Source organism: Drosophila montana, unplaced genomic scaffold (assembly GCF_035044405.1).
Source record: "Drosophila montana isolate Dmon_TW-CO22-7 unplaced genomic scaffold, ASM3504440v1 contig_402_1, whole genome shotgun sequence".
Classification (NCBI taxonomy): Eukaryota; Metazoa; Arthropoda; class Insecta; order Diptera; family Drosophilidae; genus Drosophila; species Drosophila montana.
The window spans coordinates 1979541-1993435 of record NW_026998739.1 but is presented as its reverse complement, the minus strand read 5'-3'; the positions used below and the strand labels follow the sequence as shown (position 1 = coordinate 1993435).

The following is a 13895-nucleotide window of genomic DNA, read 5'->3' as shown; positions in this document are numbered from 1 at the left end:
TTCTTTTAACTCTACGATGTGTTTGGAATTAATTCAAGGCTATTAACATACCCTAAACATGAGAATTCTTTACTTTCAAGTACTCTTCAGATTAGTTTTAATTTTACCAATTTGCGCTAATTTTAATCTATGAGGTATTTGGCAATTTTAAAGATTAAACCAAATGTAGTAATAGTTGAAGTATTGTATATTGTATAATATAGTCCAAGCACGCCTTTCCCGAAAACAATTGTCAAATACTAAATGAACTGGAGACTGTCTTACTGACTTTAACTTCATCCCGTTGTAACCTAAATAACTATGCAGCCTTATTGTAAATACAACGACAAGAGTAAACGTTGCGTTACCTGGTTTAATCAAGTCTGTGCCGACTGTCGCTCGCAGTTCCCGAAAAGCGGAGGTAATCAACGCCTCAAGGAAGGTGGCCAGAAGTCGAAGGTTGGCCTCATTAGCGCCGAGGAGTGCTACAGGTCGATAAAAAGAAGCACCGAGCAACTGGCTACGGACAGTTACGATAAGGATGAAATTTGGTGGAAAGTGCCGCTTATTTTACTAGTTCTAGGCTGTATCCTGGTATTATCAATTGTCACCTGCCTGGTCTGCCAGAAGGTGGTAATGAAGGTACAGGAACGGCTGTCACAGCATGTTGATTTCAATGTTTGCGAACCCAAAAAGAAACGCAACGTTTGCCGGAGAAGAAGGAAGCCACCATCGCCGCGGCCTAATTCGTCCTTTGATGATCGAAAGTTCAGCTCCAAATGCTCCTGCGCGCCAAAATCGATTATCAGTCAACCAGCCTCAAGATGTAATTGAAAAATTCCAATTGATGGTGGAAGGAATCTCAGTTTACATATTCATTTATAATATGTCTATAAACAAAATGGTATATTTTGATATGTAAGTATTCAATTAAAACTGAAATGGATTTCTGATGTTTTATTTTAGTTTAGTTGGGCAAACGTGAACTTGTCACGCGACCAAATCAAAGTGCCAAGTTGTTCCGACTTTTAGATATCACTTAACCCGATAATAATAAATATAATAAAATAATTTTAATAAATAAAAATTTCGAATCTTAAGCTGATCTGTGGCTTTGATACTCTATTAAAGGCAAGATTCAAAGATTTTAGATTTCCAAGATGTTTTAATTAATTATGCTGACTATATAAACAACATACTCTATTCGAAAACTTTTAGAGTTAGGCTTTAAAATGGGAATTAATTTCCATTATTTCACTTTGATATTGGCGTGCGCGGAAAACACTTCGGAGAAATAATCTTATAATGGCATTAAGTTTTATACGTCTGTACTTAAATACGTGTTGTATTCATGGTTTTCGTTATTTAGTGAAGAGCATGTTACTTTTGTTGGAGAGGTAAATTAGACGTAAGTAGAGTTACAGAACGATTAATCAGTTGTCAAGCATTTCAGATTATTGTGGTTTATTCTTTTGATCGCATCCATTTATTTCTGCATAATATCCTGCATATCCTCCGTACAACGCTTTCACACAAAAAGTACGCATATCGGTCTGGAGCGGAACTCTTATTATTTTAATACATCGATGCCGGGCCTAACAATGTAATTAAGCTTATATTTTATTTTAGCTCATAATTAAACTCTAATCGAACATATTTTAGATGTCCTATGCAGCGTTTAAATGATACCCTCTTCGACAACTTCTGTCGGTAAGATTTCATTAATTATCTACTTATTTAAGCTTTTTAAGACATTTTTGTTAATTATATTCCAGTGTGAATAAGTTAAGAGGACGTGAGAAGACGGAGCTTTGGGACTTTCTAGAAAATTTAGCCAATTCTACGTACACCAATTTTCAAAATATACCAGAATATGATAGTATTGATGGTACACTAGATTCGCTGGGCATCAGACCCAAACATTATATGGAATTCATTTACAATCTGACATATGATGCCACTTACGAGCCAATTGAGGTGAACCGTATTCGCTGCACTGATGGCGAGCTACACCTGAGGGTAAGGCAGATCCTCACTGAGTTCGGGCTGTGTTACCTGTGCAGCTCGTATCTGGGCGAGGAGTACAGCTCACGTTTTCTAATCTTCGGCGAGTATCCGGAATTTAATAAGTATCTAAACTTGCACCGGTTTGTTGATGTTAAGAAGGGAGTCTTTTATGACACGAGTGTGGGATTTACGCTGATGGGCATCGAGGGTGAGGCTATAGATGTGCGTATCTAAAATAATCTGAAACTGTAGCAAGCGCATTGTTAATTGTATAATTTCATTCAGAGCTATATACACTCGGCCTTTGAAGTTATGAAGGTGGATAATAATTTTGGTTACTCAGCTGAGGGATCTTCATATAATCCGGAAATCGAGGAAATAGTTGCCGAATCAGGCTTGGAGACGTTAGTTAATTAGTTTTCACCCATATTAACATATAAACAATATTTTTATGTCCTAGTGAAACGTCTATAAGCCAAAGGAAATGCCGTTTCTATCATGAATCAAATCTAACGCATTATCCATTTTATACCAGAAATATTTGCCAGCAAGAGTGCCGCATTAACTTGGCCTATAAGATATGTAAATGTATTCCCCACTTTTATCCGAATCGAAGTAAGTAAATTATAATCGTTTATTTATTCTTTCTGCCCGGTAATTCCGTTTCAAAATTTCTTTAGTTGCAAATCCGAAGCCTGTATGCTCTTACAAAACGTTAAAGTCCTGTTTTCCCAGGCATGCCAGTCAGTATAGCAATCAGCTAGTTAAAAACTATTTTTATATATTACATATATCATTAATCTTTTTTAAGGTTTTTTTCTTAAATTTTACGAGAAGGACGGCAATCATGAGAAACCACCCGAATGTTTTTGTGAACAAAACTGTATAGACGCTGTGATCAAACAAACCACTGCTATTGTACATAAATATATATATATTTAAAAAAGTCAATTTTAATTATAGACATATTTAATTTTCAGCCCATGCGGGGCGCCAGACATTTACTTGGCAGCATGGGAAGTTCCATTTCGATCCTCAGCTGGCCAAGGAATCAATTCAAGAGGCAAGTCATATTCTCCTTTACGGATCTTCTGGGTAAGTCGCACACCTGCTTATTAAATATAAATATAGTACTTATTTCTAATTATGTTTTCAGTTTCAATAGGCGGAACTGCCGGCCTTTATCTGGGCTTTAGCGTACTGGGCTTAGTTGAATTTGTATATTTTTTTACACTGCGCTTGCTTTGGCATTTATTTGGATATGAAATTTAAAATTTATTTTTGCCTGATAAAAAATTTTAAATAATAAACATACTTAATAGAAATTATCTGCAGACAAAACCAATGAACGTATGTACATATATATTATAGACGAACTGTATACGTTTGTATGTATTAGTGTTGTAAATATCAAGTACCGTTGCTATCAGCTAAAGTACAATACAATTTAAATAACCCCACATCGTATAATTTAGTACATATACAAACTTAAGTGTTCCACTTAAGAACTATAGGTTGCCCGCGCATTTGAGTACTAATTTTAAGTTCATCCGAATTTAATAACCATGCTGAATAGTGGAAATTGTAGCCAAGAACAGTTACGTGCGAAATATTGAACATTTTCTCAATTTCTTTGCCAATTTATGTGACATTTTACGGAGGAGAGAAGAGATGAATTGAATTGATAACTCGAAGACCGGCACAGCCATATATGTACATATACATATACATATACATATACATAAGCGACATATCCACATATGCACTTATACATACGAGAGCACAACACAAACATGCACATCCACACGTAAGTATGCATGTACTGTTGCTCTGCGAAGGTGCCTGATTTGAAAAAAAACATTGATTCCCGTGACATCACAAACGATGACCATTCAAATGACAAGTTTAAAAATGTTCCAGGAAACTTCCTTCGCTTCATTCAACACCGTCAAGGGTTTTACAACACTTTCAAGCCGGCAGCAAATATAGGAATTGCAGAGTTTACACTTTGCCTGTAGCAGTGAGAGTTATGTGACGTAATTAGCTGCTCGCTCTTCAGCGGGAATAAGTCACCTGCGCAAGGCATTACAAATTTCTCATTGTGCACTCTCTTAGGTTCTGAGCTTAAGCTGCCAACCAGAGCCGCTCAGTTTGCTTCATATCGTTCACGCGTCCGGTTGGTGCCGCAAACTTGCTGGCAAAAATACTGAAGTGCCACTTCAACTAAGTACATTATAATTGTATATATGTTCCTTATCGCAGTACATACATACATACATACGCACATTGGGCTGGACTATAAAAGCAAGAACTTCGATTGAAAAGCACTTAGTTGGCGATAACTACTTCAACTAATTTGCAATGTTTGACAAAGTCGGCGTCGGGCTTGCAATATTATATATATTCAGCAATGCTGTGCATTATGTGGAGCCCAGAAATATTAGAACTGTGCCAAAATCTGATGATGGTGCCAAGTGTGGTTACTCGGTAAGTTTCTCTTCATTCAAAGGCATGGAAAGTACATACATATGCAGTTTCATAGGCATTACAAATACAAATATATTACACACATATGTGTATGTAAGTGTGTTTGCATGTAAATCAGATGATTTATTAATTTTTTCTTATCAGCTGTTCATGGTTGAGAAAGTATTGCAAACAATGTCAGACAATTTTGTTTTTTTTTTCGCTTGCATTTATGCATTTTGCGCGTTCTTCATTTTTATGATATTTCGCTTAACATATGTTCTGGCAATGTCCAATGAAACTGGAAAAGAACCGTTATAGATTCCGTTAGATTTGGTCTATTACGAACAATGTGAAGCAGAAGGCGAAATTTCGTTTGATTCAGCACTTACAAATTTAATCAACGAACCCGTATACAATTTAATTTGAAGCTGCTTTTTAATGAATTTTTAATTTTTTCTTCTATTTTCAGAGCTGTCACCCAACGAAACCAAATATGCTAAATGTGCATCTAATAGCACACACCCACGATGACGTTGGATGGCTAAAGACTGTAGACCAATACTACTATGGGAGTGAAACACGAATTCAAAAGGCTGGTGTACAGTATATAATTGATTCCGTTGTGGAATCCCTGCTGAGAGATCCAGAGAAACGCTTTATATACGTGGAGTCAGCATTTTTCTTCAAATGGTGGAAGGAACAGACGACTGAGATGCAGGAGCAGGTAACAATGCTGGTAAATGAAGGCAGGCTGGAGTTTATAGGCGGAGCTTGGAGCATGAATGATGAGGCAACAACTCACTATCAGAGCGTAATTGATCAATTCGCATGGGGATTAAAGTATGTATGGACTGGTTTAAACTGTAAATCTTTTATAATAAAAAAAAATATTGTAGGCAATTAAATGATACGTTTGGCGAATGCGGTCGTCCACGTGTCGGCTGGCAAATTGATCCATTTGGACATTCCCGAGAGATGGCTTCCATGTTTGCCCAAATGGGATTTGATGGTATGTTCTTTGGTCGCCTAGACTATCAGGATAAGGATGAGCGTCTGATGACCCAGAAGGCCGAAATGATATGGCATGGTTCCGCGAATTTGGGTAGGCTAATAGAGCAAATTAAATTGGATTTCTTTATGATTATTTTATAAAATCTTTAGGCGATAAATCGGATCTCTTCAGTGGCGCTTTGTACAACAATTATCAAGCACCGGATGGCTTTTGTTTTGACATCCTCTGCTCAGATCAGCCAATTATCGATGGCAAACATAGCCCAGATAATAATGTGAAGGAACGCGTAAGTTTGAGGATTTGGTTTCGATTACCGTACTTATTGTCTCTCTATATCCTTTCATGTGAAATTTGTCCTTGTGGCGTCTTATCATTTCCTCATCCAATATTCATCAGGTTAATACGTTTTTGGATTACGTCAAAATCCAAAGTATTTATTATCGCACCAACAATATAATTATAACCATGGGTGGCGATTTCACTTATCAAGCTGCCCAAGTTTATTACAAGAATCTCGACAAATTGATACGGTAAAATTATATATAAATGTATATGTGTTTCTTTTGGCATACTTGTGTTAACGAAAGCCCCTCATTGTGTTTGGTCCATTAGTTGTTCTTTAATTCATATAAGTAATTAGAGTACGTGTTTTTTGTGTATAGATCGATGCGTTCTTTGAGTTTGTTAATAAGATGGCTACAGGTTATCGAACTCCCAACTTACTTATAACAATGGGTGAGGATTTCCATTACCAGAATGCTGATATGTGGTATAAAAATCTGGATAAACTAATTAAGTGAGTACTTAGTGAGGGGCTTTCTTTAACTATGCAAGTTAATTTATCCAACAGGGTTTTTATTTGGAGATCAAAATACTATCTGTTCCCATATTATCCAACTATAGGTACGCAAACGAGCGTCAGGCAAATGGCTCGAATATAAACCTCCTCTACTCCACACCCTCGTGCTACTTGAAGTCGCTACATGATGCTGGCATCTCATGGCCCACCAAGACTGACGATTTCTTTCCCTATGCATCCGATCCACATGCCTACTGGACGGGCTACTTCACCTCGCGGCCCACCTTGAAGCGTTTCGAGCGTGACGGCAATCATTTCCTGCAGGTTTGCAAGCAACTGAGCGCGTTGGCTCCAAAGCGATCGGCGGAATTTGATCCTCACTTGACCTTCTTGCGAGAGACCATGGGCATAATGCAACACCACGATGCCGTGACAGGCACGGAAAAGGAAAAGGTCGCTCTCGACTATGCGAAGCGTATGAGTGTCGCCCTGCGCGCCTGCTCGACAAACATACGAAATGTGTTGAACCAATTATCAACCGGACCCGAATCCGAACCAACTTCCCAACGTCCATTTGAATTTAAAACATGTACCTTACTAAACATAAGCAGTTGTGCCACATCCGAGGCAAACACACCATTTGCACTGACCCTCTACAATCCGCTGGCTCATACTACCAAAGAGTATGTGAGAGTACCCGTTGCAGATTACAAATATATTGTCCTTGATCCGACAGGTAAGTAATAAGGATCTTTTAAGAATATAGTTATTTAAAATTATACATTTTTAGGCAAAAGCGTGACCACCCAATTGGTACCTGTGCCCAAACCTGTGGCCGCAATCAAGCACAGAAATTCTATTGCCGAGTACGAGCTAGTTTTCTTGGCCTCCAATCTGCCAGCAATGGGCTATAAGACCTATTATATTTACAGAGACGAAAGCAGTCGAGTTAATATAAAGCCTCACGCTTTGCCAAAACAAGAATCTAGCTACACTGTTATTGAAAACGACGTAATTAAAATTTGCATTAAAGTTTCTGCATCAATAATACCTTAACTTCTTTATAGAATATCAAACTTACATTCGATACCAATGGATTCCTCTCCGAAGTCACAGCTGATGGGTTGACGCGTATGATTTCCCAGGAATTTTTGTATTATGAAGGAGCTACTGGAAACAATGCGGAGTTCCTAAATCGTTCTTCAGGCGCTTATATATTCCGACCGAAAGACAACAACATACGATTTGCCACAGATCATGTCACAATAGAGGTATACAAGGGCTCACTTGTGGAAGAGGTGCATCAGAAATTTAACGATTGGATAAGCCAAGTGGTGCGAGTCTATAAACAGAGCACTTACGCGGAATTCGAGTGGTTGGTGGGTCCCATTCCGATTGATGATGAAATTGGCAAGGAAGTGATAACGCGGTTCAAGTCAGACATTAAGTCTGAAGGCGTATTCTTCACCGACTCTAATGGTGAGCTATAGTCTAAATATGTCAAACACTTATTTACAAATTAATATATGCCTCACGTTTTTCGTCAGGTCGCGAAATGTTAAAACGTCAGCGCAATCATCGTGAAACCTGGAATGTAAATCTAGCGGAAACTGTTGCAGGAAACTATTACCCGATCACCACGAAAATCGCGTTGGAGGATACAACAGCTCGAATGGCTATACTTACAGACAGAGCTCAGGGTGGTAGCTCATTAGAGGACGGTGCCTTAGAATTAATGGTACATCGACGTTTATTGAAGGATGATGCATTTGGTGTGGGTGAAGCCCTCAACGAAACCGAATTCGGCGAGGGACTGATTGCACGGGGTAAAACTCATTTGTTTGTGGGCCAATCCTATCTACGCGCCGATGTCTCTCTAAAGGCAATCGAACGACTTGTGCAGCTGGAGACATTGCTGCCGTCATGGAAGTTTTTCAGCAATATGGAATCGTATACATCCGACCAATGGCTAAGCTCATTTACAAATACGGTGAGTACACCTATTATCCATCATAATAAGCGTATCAGTATCATTATCGTTATCATTATCGTTATCATTATCATTCTCATTATTATTATCATTATTATTATTATGATTACTATTATTATTATTAGTATTATTATTATAAAATTCTCAGTACACTGGTATTTCATTGGTGCTACCTAAATCTGTGCATCTGCTAACCTTGGAACCTTGGCATGACAACGAGTTGCTCGTACGTTTTGAGCATATACTAGAGAAAGACGAGGATTCGCGCTATTCGAAATATGTTCAATTCAATATTAAGGACGTACTTAGTGCCTTTAATATTGAAGATATTCGGGAGACCACTTTGGATGGAAATGCATGGTTGGACGAACATAAACGTATGGAGTTTGTACCTGATCCGGAGGATGAGGCATACGAAGCCTATGCCACAATTTCGGAATCTGCACGCGGTGGTCACTTGCTCTCAGGTGCAAAACCTCTGCTAGGGGTTGAATATTCAAAGGAAACGCTAGGCCCTGGAGAGCTAGGCGCCCAAAGTAACCGACTTAAGCGCAGTGCCAACCCGGCACATTTTACATTACATAAACGACGACAGCAACAAGTTGGCGCAGATAGCATTAATGTATCCCTAAAATCAGATGATCGCGCAAAGTATCTCATAGAGCTAAGCCCAATGGAGATACGCACCTTCGTCGTGTATTTGGCAAAATAGCACATAGAAATACATCTAAAAACGAAAACGCCTATGTTTGTAGACGTCGATTTTGCTGGATAAACATTTTTAAGAAATAAATTAACAACACAAATGAGTCTATAACTAACTAGGACCATCTAGGTGCTTGTTTATTACAATTGTACAATACACAAGAATTTGTGAATTTATCAGCGCTTTTTTCTTAAGCTGAGCGAGCAATTATCCTGGTCAATAGAAGCCCAGCTTGGCAACTCTGTTGTGTACTCCCAGCCGATACCCTGAAATAACAAATAGTTTCGTTATTTATTTAGGATACACCATATTGTCAGCTTGAACCTACTTTATATTTCCACGCATGCAGATACATAACGAGATCTTCTGGCTTCGGATCCCGATAGTTCATCTTACATTCGGAGCAGTGTGGATCTGCAGTTACCTTACTGGCATCAAATCTAAGGTCGGCAGATTCATGGCCAGTTTGCGTCGAAATTGTGATCTAATAAAAACTGAATTATAAACTGCAGCGTATAATACAAATATCATATAGTTCCAACCTTAGCTTCAGGCGTTGACTTTATTGCGGTTTGCAATTCACATTTGTTGGTTGTGCTTGGACTGGCAACAGCAACATTTGGATTCTTGGTCGTGCCACTTATCGCGACTTCCGCATCAATACCCAACCAATTTTCGGCATTGTGTATGGAAATTAAATCATTTATTAATTGATCATCGGATTTTCCTCCAGTATCCCCGCCGCGTCCCTTTAAAGGACCAAACACCTCGTGATTATACAAAGGATCGTTAACAATCGGATAGCCTAAAAAAAAACGAATACTGTTTAGACAACTAGCCAATGTCAAATATTCCTGCTTACCTAGATATTGTAGGTGCACTCTGATCTGATGCATCCGCCCCGTCAGCGGCTTGCACTGCACAATGCTATAGTCGCCAGCTTGGGCGATTCTCTTGAATGTTGTTTTGCAATCTTTGCCCTTCGGTGAGACCTTGCAAACTCCAATTTTATAGCTAACGACTTCAATCGGTTCATTGCACTCAATAATGCCACTGAAATGCAAAAATTATACTTATATAGATGAATAATATTTTTATCATACGTTATATTTAGAGAAAAAACGAAAAAGGAATTTACAGAGAAAGTAGAGAAAGAGCTAGAGACAAAAAGACGGAAAGAGACAGTTAATAAGAAAGAAATATAAAAATAAAAAAAGTTAGAGAGAACGACTGAATGGGAATATTAGAGCAAAAAGAGACAAATGGAAAGCAAGTAACTTAGTGTTATATATCTGACGGCAACGTCTTATTTCAAAAGTTGTTCAATGATGCATTAATTATGTAAAAGTAACAGTCGGCCAATCAGGCGAAGAATTCAAAAAGAACCTGATGTTAAATTGAAAATTCGTTTTTGTGATGTAATTAAATGTGGTTAAAATGTTAAAAATAGCTGCAGCTGTATATTGTTTGTATATTTTTTTCGAATGTCCGAGAGATATTTTATGGAGCGCTACTTACTCTGGAAAGTGGCCCTCCACGCAGCAAATATATTCCTTTTGTACTTGTCGATTTCGTATCTGTTGCTCCATTTGACGTGCTTTCTCTGAATTTCGTCCGAATAACAGCAAGCCGGAAGTTAGACGATCTAGTCGATGTATTGTACGCAGATTCTTCATGTTAAACTCTTTGGCCAGTATAAAAATGACCGTGTTATGTCTGTATCGGCCACAAGGATGTACCTAAGTGTGCATATAATTTTAAATTAAATTTATTTTTAAGATATTCAATAACGAGCTTACTGGAATTGAAGCCGGTTTGTTCACGACTAAAATGTCTTCATCCATGTGCACTATTGAAATGGGCTGTGAAGTAACTGGAACTTCATGTCTGCAAAATGGATTTTTATTAATTTATGACTATTAATTTCGATTGTCGATTGTCTTACCTGTGCACCGTATTAGCAAGCAGATCATTATGCTTTAGCCTGTAGTCAATGGGCACCTTCTCATAGTTGACTGTCAAGCTGCCAGCCTCAATGCTGCGCTTATATTCGTCAGCGGGATGCGCACGAAATTCACGCGAGAATACATCTAAGATTGCCTCGCCCACCCAGCGTCCCTTTGTAAACGTGGTGAAGGTAAAAGAATAAGGGTAAACCTTTCGCAAACCTTCAATTGCGTATGACTAGTCAAAACCATGAAAGAGTATATTCAATGCTCACCATTTTCTATATAATAGGACGTCTCATCATATCTTTCTTCACTGAAGCCGGGCCTTGTCAATTTCAGATCTTTCGTTTCCAATTTTGGCTTCTTGCGTTCAATAGTCTCCGCCCCAAGGGGCGCCTGTCGCTTTTCTGGCAATTGTACAGGTGAAGCCTCAGCTATCGTGGCCAGCTTAAACAGAAATGGCTAATCAGTTAACATCTAGCTAAATGCTCAGTTTAAAGTATTCCTATTTAAAAAAAAAAACCAGGTTCAAGGAGCTTGCATGACACAGTAAGACGCAAAGTCCTGTAAAACAGACGAAAAAAGTCTTTTAACTGCACGAAAAGTAATAGAGGGCTGTAACAAACCCAAATTGTCATCATAAAACAAACAGTGGTCCGCATTCGTATCTTAGAGAGGAAGGCGAGCACAATCACGTTTGCCATACCCATAGGGACTGCCCGAGGGGGGGATGGGGGGGGGGGGGGGGGGGAGTGGGTAAGAACTGCATTCAAAACAAAGAAGAAGCTAGAATAATAAAACTCTGCTGTTGAGAACACCAATACATTCGCACATTTGACATTCTCTATTTTAATGTCGAGACACATTTCTTATTTCAATAGCACCACTACAGACACAAGCACATATATTCGTATATATACACATACATATACAGTTACATACACGACATACGTGCATAGGTATTGTGGCAACTTTAAATGCAAGTGACACAATAGGCGCGCATAATGGAAGACAAAAACATTTAGAGCAATTTACATTTAAGGAGCATAGCGATACCTACTTAAAAACAAGTCAGAGTGCTCCAGTCGAGAGTGTGCGACTAGTTAATACCCTGTGCCCACTTCTTTTGTATTAAATGAATGATTTGTGAGTGTGAAATTGTCGAAGCTCTCAGTTTTGCAGGCTCATGCATGTGTTACTCAAAACCAATACGCCCTTCTATTAACAGGTGCACAGGGCATTAACAGGAGGCGGGCATGCTGTTGCCAACACTGATAATTGCGGAAGCGTCAGGTTGGCCAACTTGACAAGGAGCTGCTCGTCAGCAAACAACAAGGAAAAACGACACGAAGCGTCGAAAGCACCCTTCAAAATGGCTCAGAAAGGAAAGGCAAAATGAGAAATAATTATACCAAATCCGCGGTTAAAATATGAAGGTAAAGCGGGAGACAGCTCAGCCCCAAAAAAAAACGGCTATAAGCTCAGAGCACGGACAAAAACAGGTAAGCTAACTAAAATGTTTGTTGCGGTCGACAAAGAGTAGTTAGTGCATGGGCTTATTTAGTAGAGGTTAGCATAAGCTACATAATTAGCGGTCGTACGGAATACGGGAACAATGCGAGCGTATTTTTTCGTCCATGTGATTTGTGATTGATAAAAAAAAATAACTAAAATGTTGCAACGATTTCGCAAGCCGAAATAGCTATAAGTTATTCATAACGAATTGATCGGATTTTGTTTGCACAAACAGCGGAATTGCAGGCCATTTTACAAATTCAAATCTCTATGAATGTGCATAAATATGTAAACGGAAATGGTTTGCTTTGTGCTGAACGTAAATAAAAGAATATGCTGTCTATAGAAGACATCATATTTCTATAACAGCGAAACAATGCCACAGAGCTGTCGTCGTAATTAGTTTTTCTTTCTCCACATTGACAATGACCCTCAGCTCAGCTTGGATGTAGCTTTGATTGTCTCGTTTTGTTGCTTATTCATAACTATAATTAAACAAACACAAGTTGCCCACAATGACAGTGTGGACTATAGCAATATGATATCGTGATCCGATTTGAACACCTCCAACTCAAGCACTGGCTGCAGCAAAAAGACGAACCTGAACAAAGTATCATCTGAGATATCATCTCAGCTCTTTATCCTAATCAAGACGGCTTCTTTACTACTTTACAAAATTATATTAGATGCTTCTGAAATATGTTTCGACTTATTTTTGCTTACTTGGCTACCGCCATCTTCACTGGCTTCATAGGTCCACACACCGTTTATAGAATTTGTCTCTTCTGATTTAACTCCAACAGCCGCATCAGATTCGGCGCCAATTTCAGACACATTTGTGGAGGAGCTGCCGGCAACTTCTGCGGCGGGCGCCGCGGCATTTGTGCAGTTCACGTTGGCCCGGAAAAGGAAGATGTTTTCCACGTCCACGGAGTCATCGCCGTGCTGGGTCTGCACATGGCGTACTATCTTGGGCAATGTCATTGTTGGCCAACACCAAAATGTGTTATTTACTTTATTAACTTTGATTTGTGCGTTCAGCAAGCGCCGCGTTCTAAACAAATTATAGCACTGCAAACAAAAACAAAACCATCAACACGTGTTTGCCAGCAAAACGAACGAATTAAACAACAGTTAAGGTATCTAGAAAGCACTATTTGATATTGTCTGTCCGTTAAGCACTTGCCAGGCGAATTGTGTTATCAGCGCAGCGCAAATACTTCATAGAGTTAATAAATAAATATGAAACTTTTACAAAACGCAACGCCAGCGAGCTCCACGAAACTGGTTCGATTATTTTGATGAACGCGCCATTTTGCTAATCGAACTACTGAAATTGGTTCATATGTTCATTCAGTTCAATTTGAATACCTTGTAAACAAACTAAGTGCATTGGGTATACCAAGTGCATAGTTGATACACTTTTGAAATTGGTTTTATTAAATATGATTTGATTGTAAGCTTCAAAT

General features: G+C 38.7%; 4 protein-coding genes across 6 annotated transcripts; 3 read left to right on the top strand and 1 right to left on the bottom strand.

The window, feature by feature from the left end:
* Positions 1-167: 167 nt before the first annotated feature.
* Positions 168-925, top strand: LOC135439491 (uncharacterized). The gene has a single exon (XM_064698241.1). It carries the CDS (start codon positions 301-303, stop codon positions 811-813), a length of 513 nt encoding a protein of 170 aa, XP_064554311.1. The 5' UTR covers positions 168-300; the 3' UTR covers positions 814-925.
* A 499-nt stretch (positions 926-1424) lies between these two features.
* Positions 1425-3309, top strand: LOC135439482 (pickpocket protein 28). Its single transcript, XM_064698233.1, has 9 exons — positions 1425-1582; positions 1642-1689; positions 1755-2208; positions 2272-2390; positions 2447-2601; positions 2667-2729; positions 2798-2904; positions 2967-3081; positions 3143-3309. Exons 1-9 carry the CDS (start codon positions 1566-1568, stop codon positions 3256-3258), a joined length of 1194 nt encoding a protein of 397 aa, XP_064554303.1. The 5' UTR covers positions 1425-1565; the 3' UTR covers positions 3259-3309.
* An 843-nt stretch (positions 3310-4152) lies between these two features.
* On the top strand, positions 4153-9077 carry LManII (Lysosomal alpha-mannosidase II). 2 transcript variants are annotated; one of them, XM_064697388.1, is made up of 10 exons: positions 4153-4473; positions 4925-5295; positions 5352-5557; positions 5617-5753; positions 6130-6263; positions 6371-7002; positions 7057-7277; positions 7334-7745; positions 7814-8256; positions 8405-9077. In XM_064697388.1, exons 1-10 carry the CDS (start codon positions 4348-4350, stop codon positions 8966-8968), a joined length of 3246 nt encoding a protein of 1081 aa, XP_064553458.1. In that variant the 5' UTR covers positions 4153-4347; the 3' UTR covers positions 8969-9077. The 2 variants fall into 2 exon arrangements, with proteins under 2 accessions (XP_064553458.1, XP_064553457.1); XM_064697387.1 differs by lacking the exon at positions 6130-6263 and adding an exon at positions 5864-5997.
* Positions 9067-13740, bottom strand: RluA-2 (RluA pseudouridine synthase 2). 2 transcript variants are annotated; one of them, XM_064697389.1, is made up of 10 exons: positions 13613-13740; positions 13150-13497; positions 11184-11358; positions 10908-11130; positions 10762-10849; positions 10481-10701; positions 9825-10015; positions 9505-9767; positions 9291-9446; positions 9067-9228 (listed from the first exon to the last, which is right to left on the bottom strand). In XM_064697389.1, exons 1-10 carry the CDS (start codon positions 13649-13651, stop codon positions 9139-9141), a joined length of 1794 nt encoding a protein of 597 aa, XP_064553459.1. In that variant the 5' UTR covers positions 13652-13740; the 3' UTR covers positions 9067-9138. The 2 variants fall into 2 exon arrangements, with proteins under 2 accessions (XP_064553459.1, XP_064553460.1); XM_064697390.1 differs by lacking the exon at positions 13613-13740 and having other exon boundaries at positions 13150-13568.
* Positions 13741-13895: the final 155 nt, after the last annotated feature.

Excerpts from the sequence above, each read along its gene's own strand:
- LOC135439491 (XM_064698241.1), top strand. The coding sequence starts at position 301 with ATGCAGCCTTATTGTAAATACAACGACAAGAGTAAACGTTGCGTTACC.
- LOC135439482 (XM_064698233.1), top strand. Across the intron at positions 1,690-1,754 it reads CTCTTCGACAACTTCTGTCG|TGTGAATAAGTTAAGAGGAC; the intron begins GTAAGATTTCAT and ends ATTATATTCCAG. Across the intron at positions 2,209-2,271 it reads TCGAGGGTGAGGCTATAGAT|AGCTATATACACTCGGCCTT; the intron begins GTGCGTATCTAA and ends AATTTCATTCAG.
- LManII (XM_064697388.1), top strand. The coding sequence starts at position 4,348 with ATGTTTGACAAAGTCGGCGTCGGGCTTGCAATATTATATATATTCAGC. Across the intron at positions 7,003-7,056 it reads TATTGTCCTTGATCCGACAG|GCAAAAGCGTGACCACCCAA; the intron begins GTAAGTAATAAG and ends ATACATTTTTAG. Across the intron at positions 8,257-8,404 it reads TAAGCTCATTTACAAATACG|TACACTGGTATTTCATTGGT; the intron begins GTGAGTACACCT and ends TAAAATTCTCAG.
- RluA-2 (XM_064697389.1), bottom strand. The coding sequence starts at position 13,651 with ATGAAGTATTTGCGCTGCGCTGATAACACAATTCGCCTG. Across the intron at positions 9,768-9,824 it reads AGTGCACCTACAATATCTAG|GCTATCCGATTGTTAACGAT; the intron begins GTAAGCAGGAAT and ends GTTTTTTTTTAG. Across the intron at positions 9,447-9,504 it reads AGTCAACGCCTGAAGCTAAG|ATCACAATTTCGACGCAAAC; the intron begins GTTGGAACTATA and ends AGTTTTTATTAG.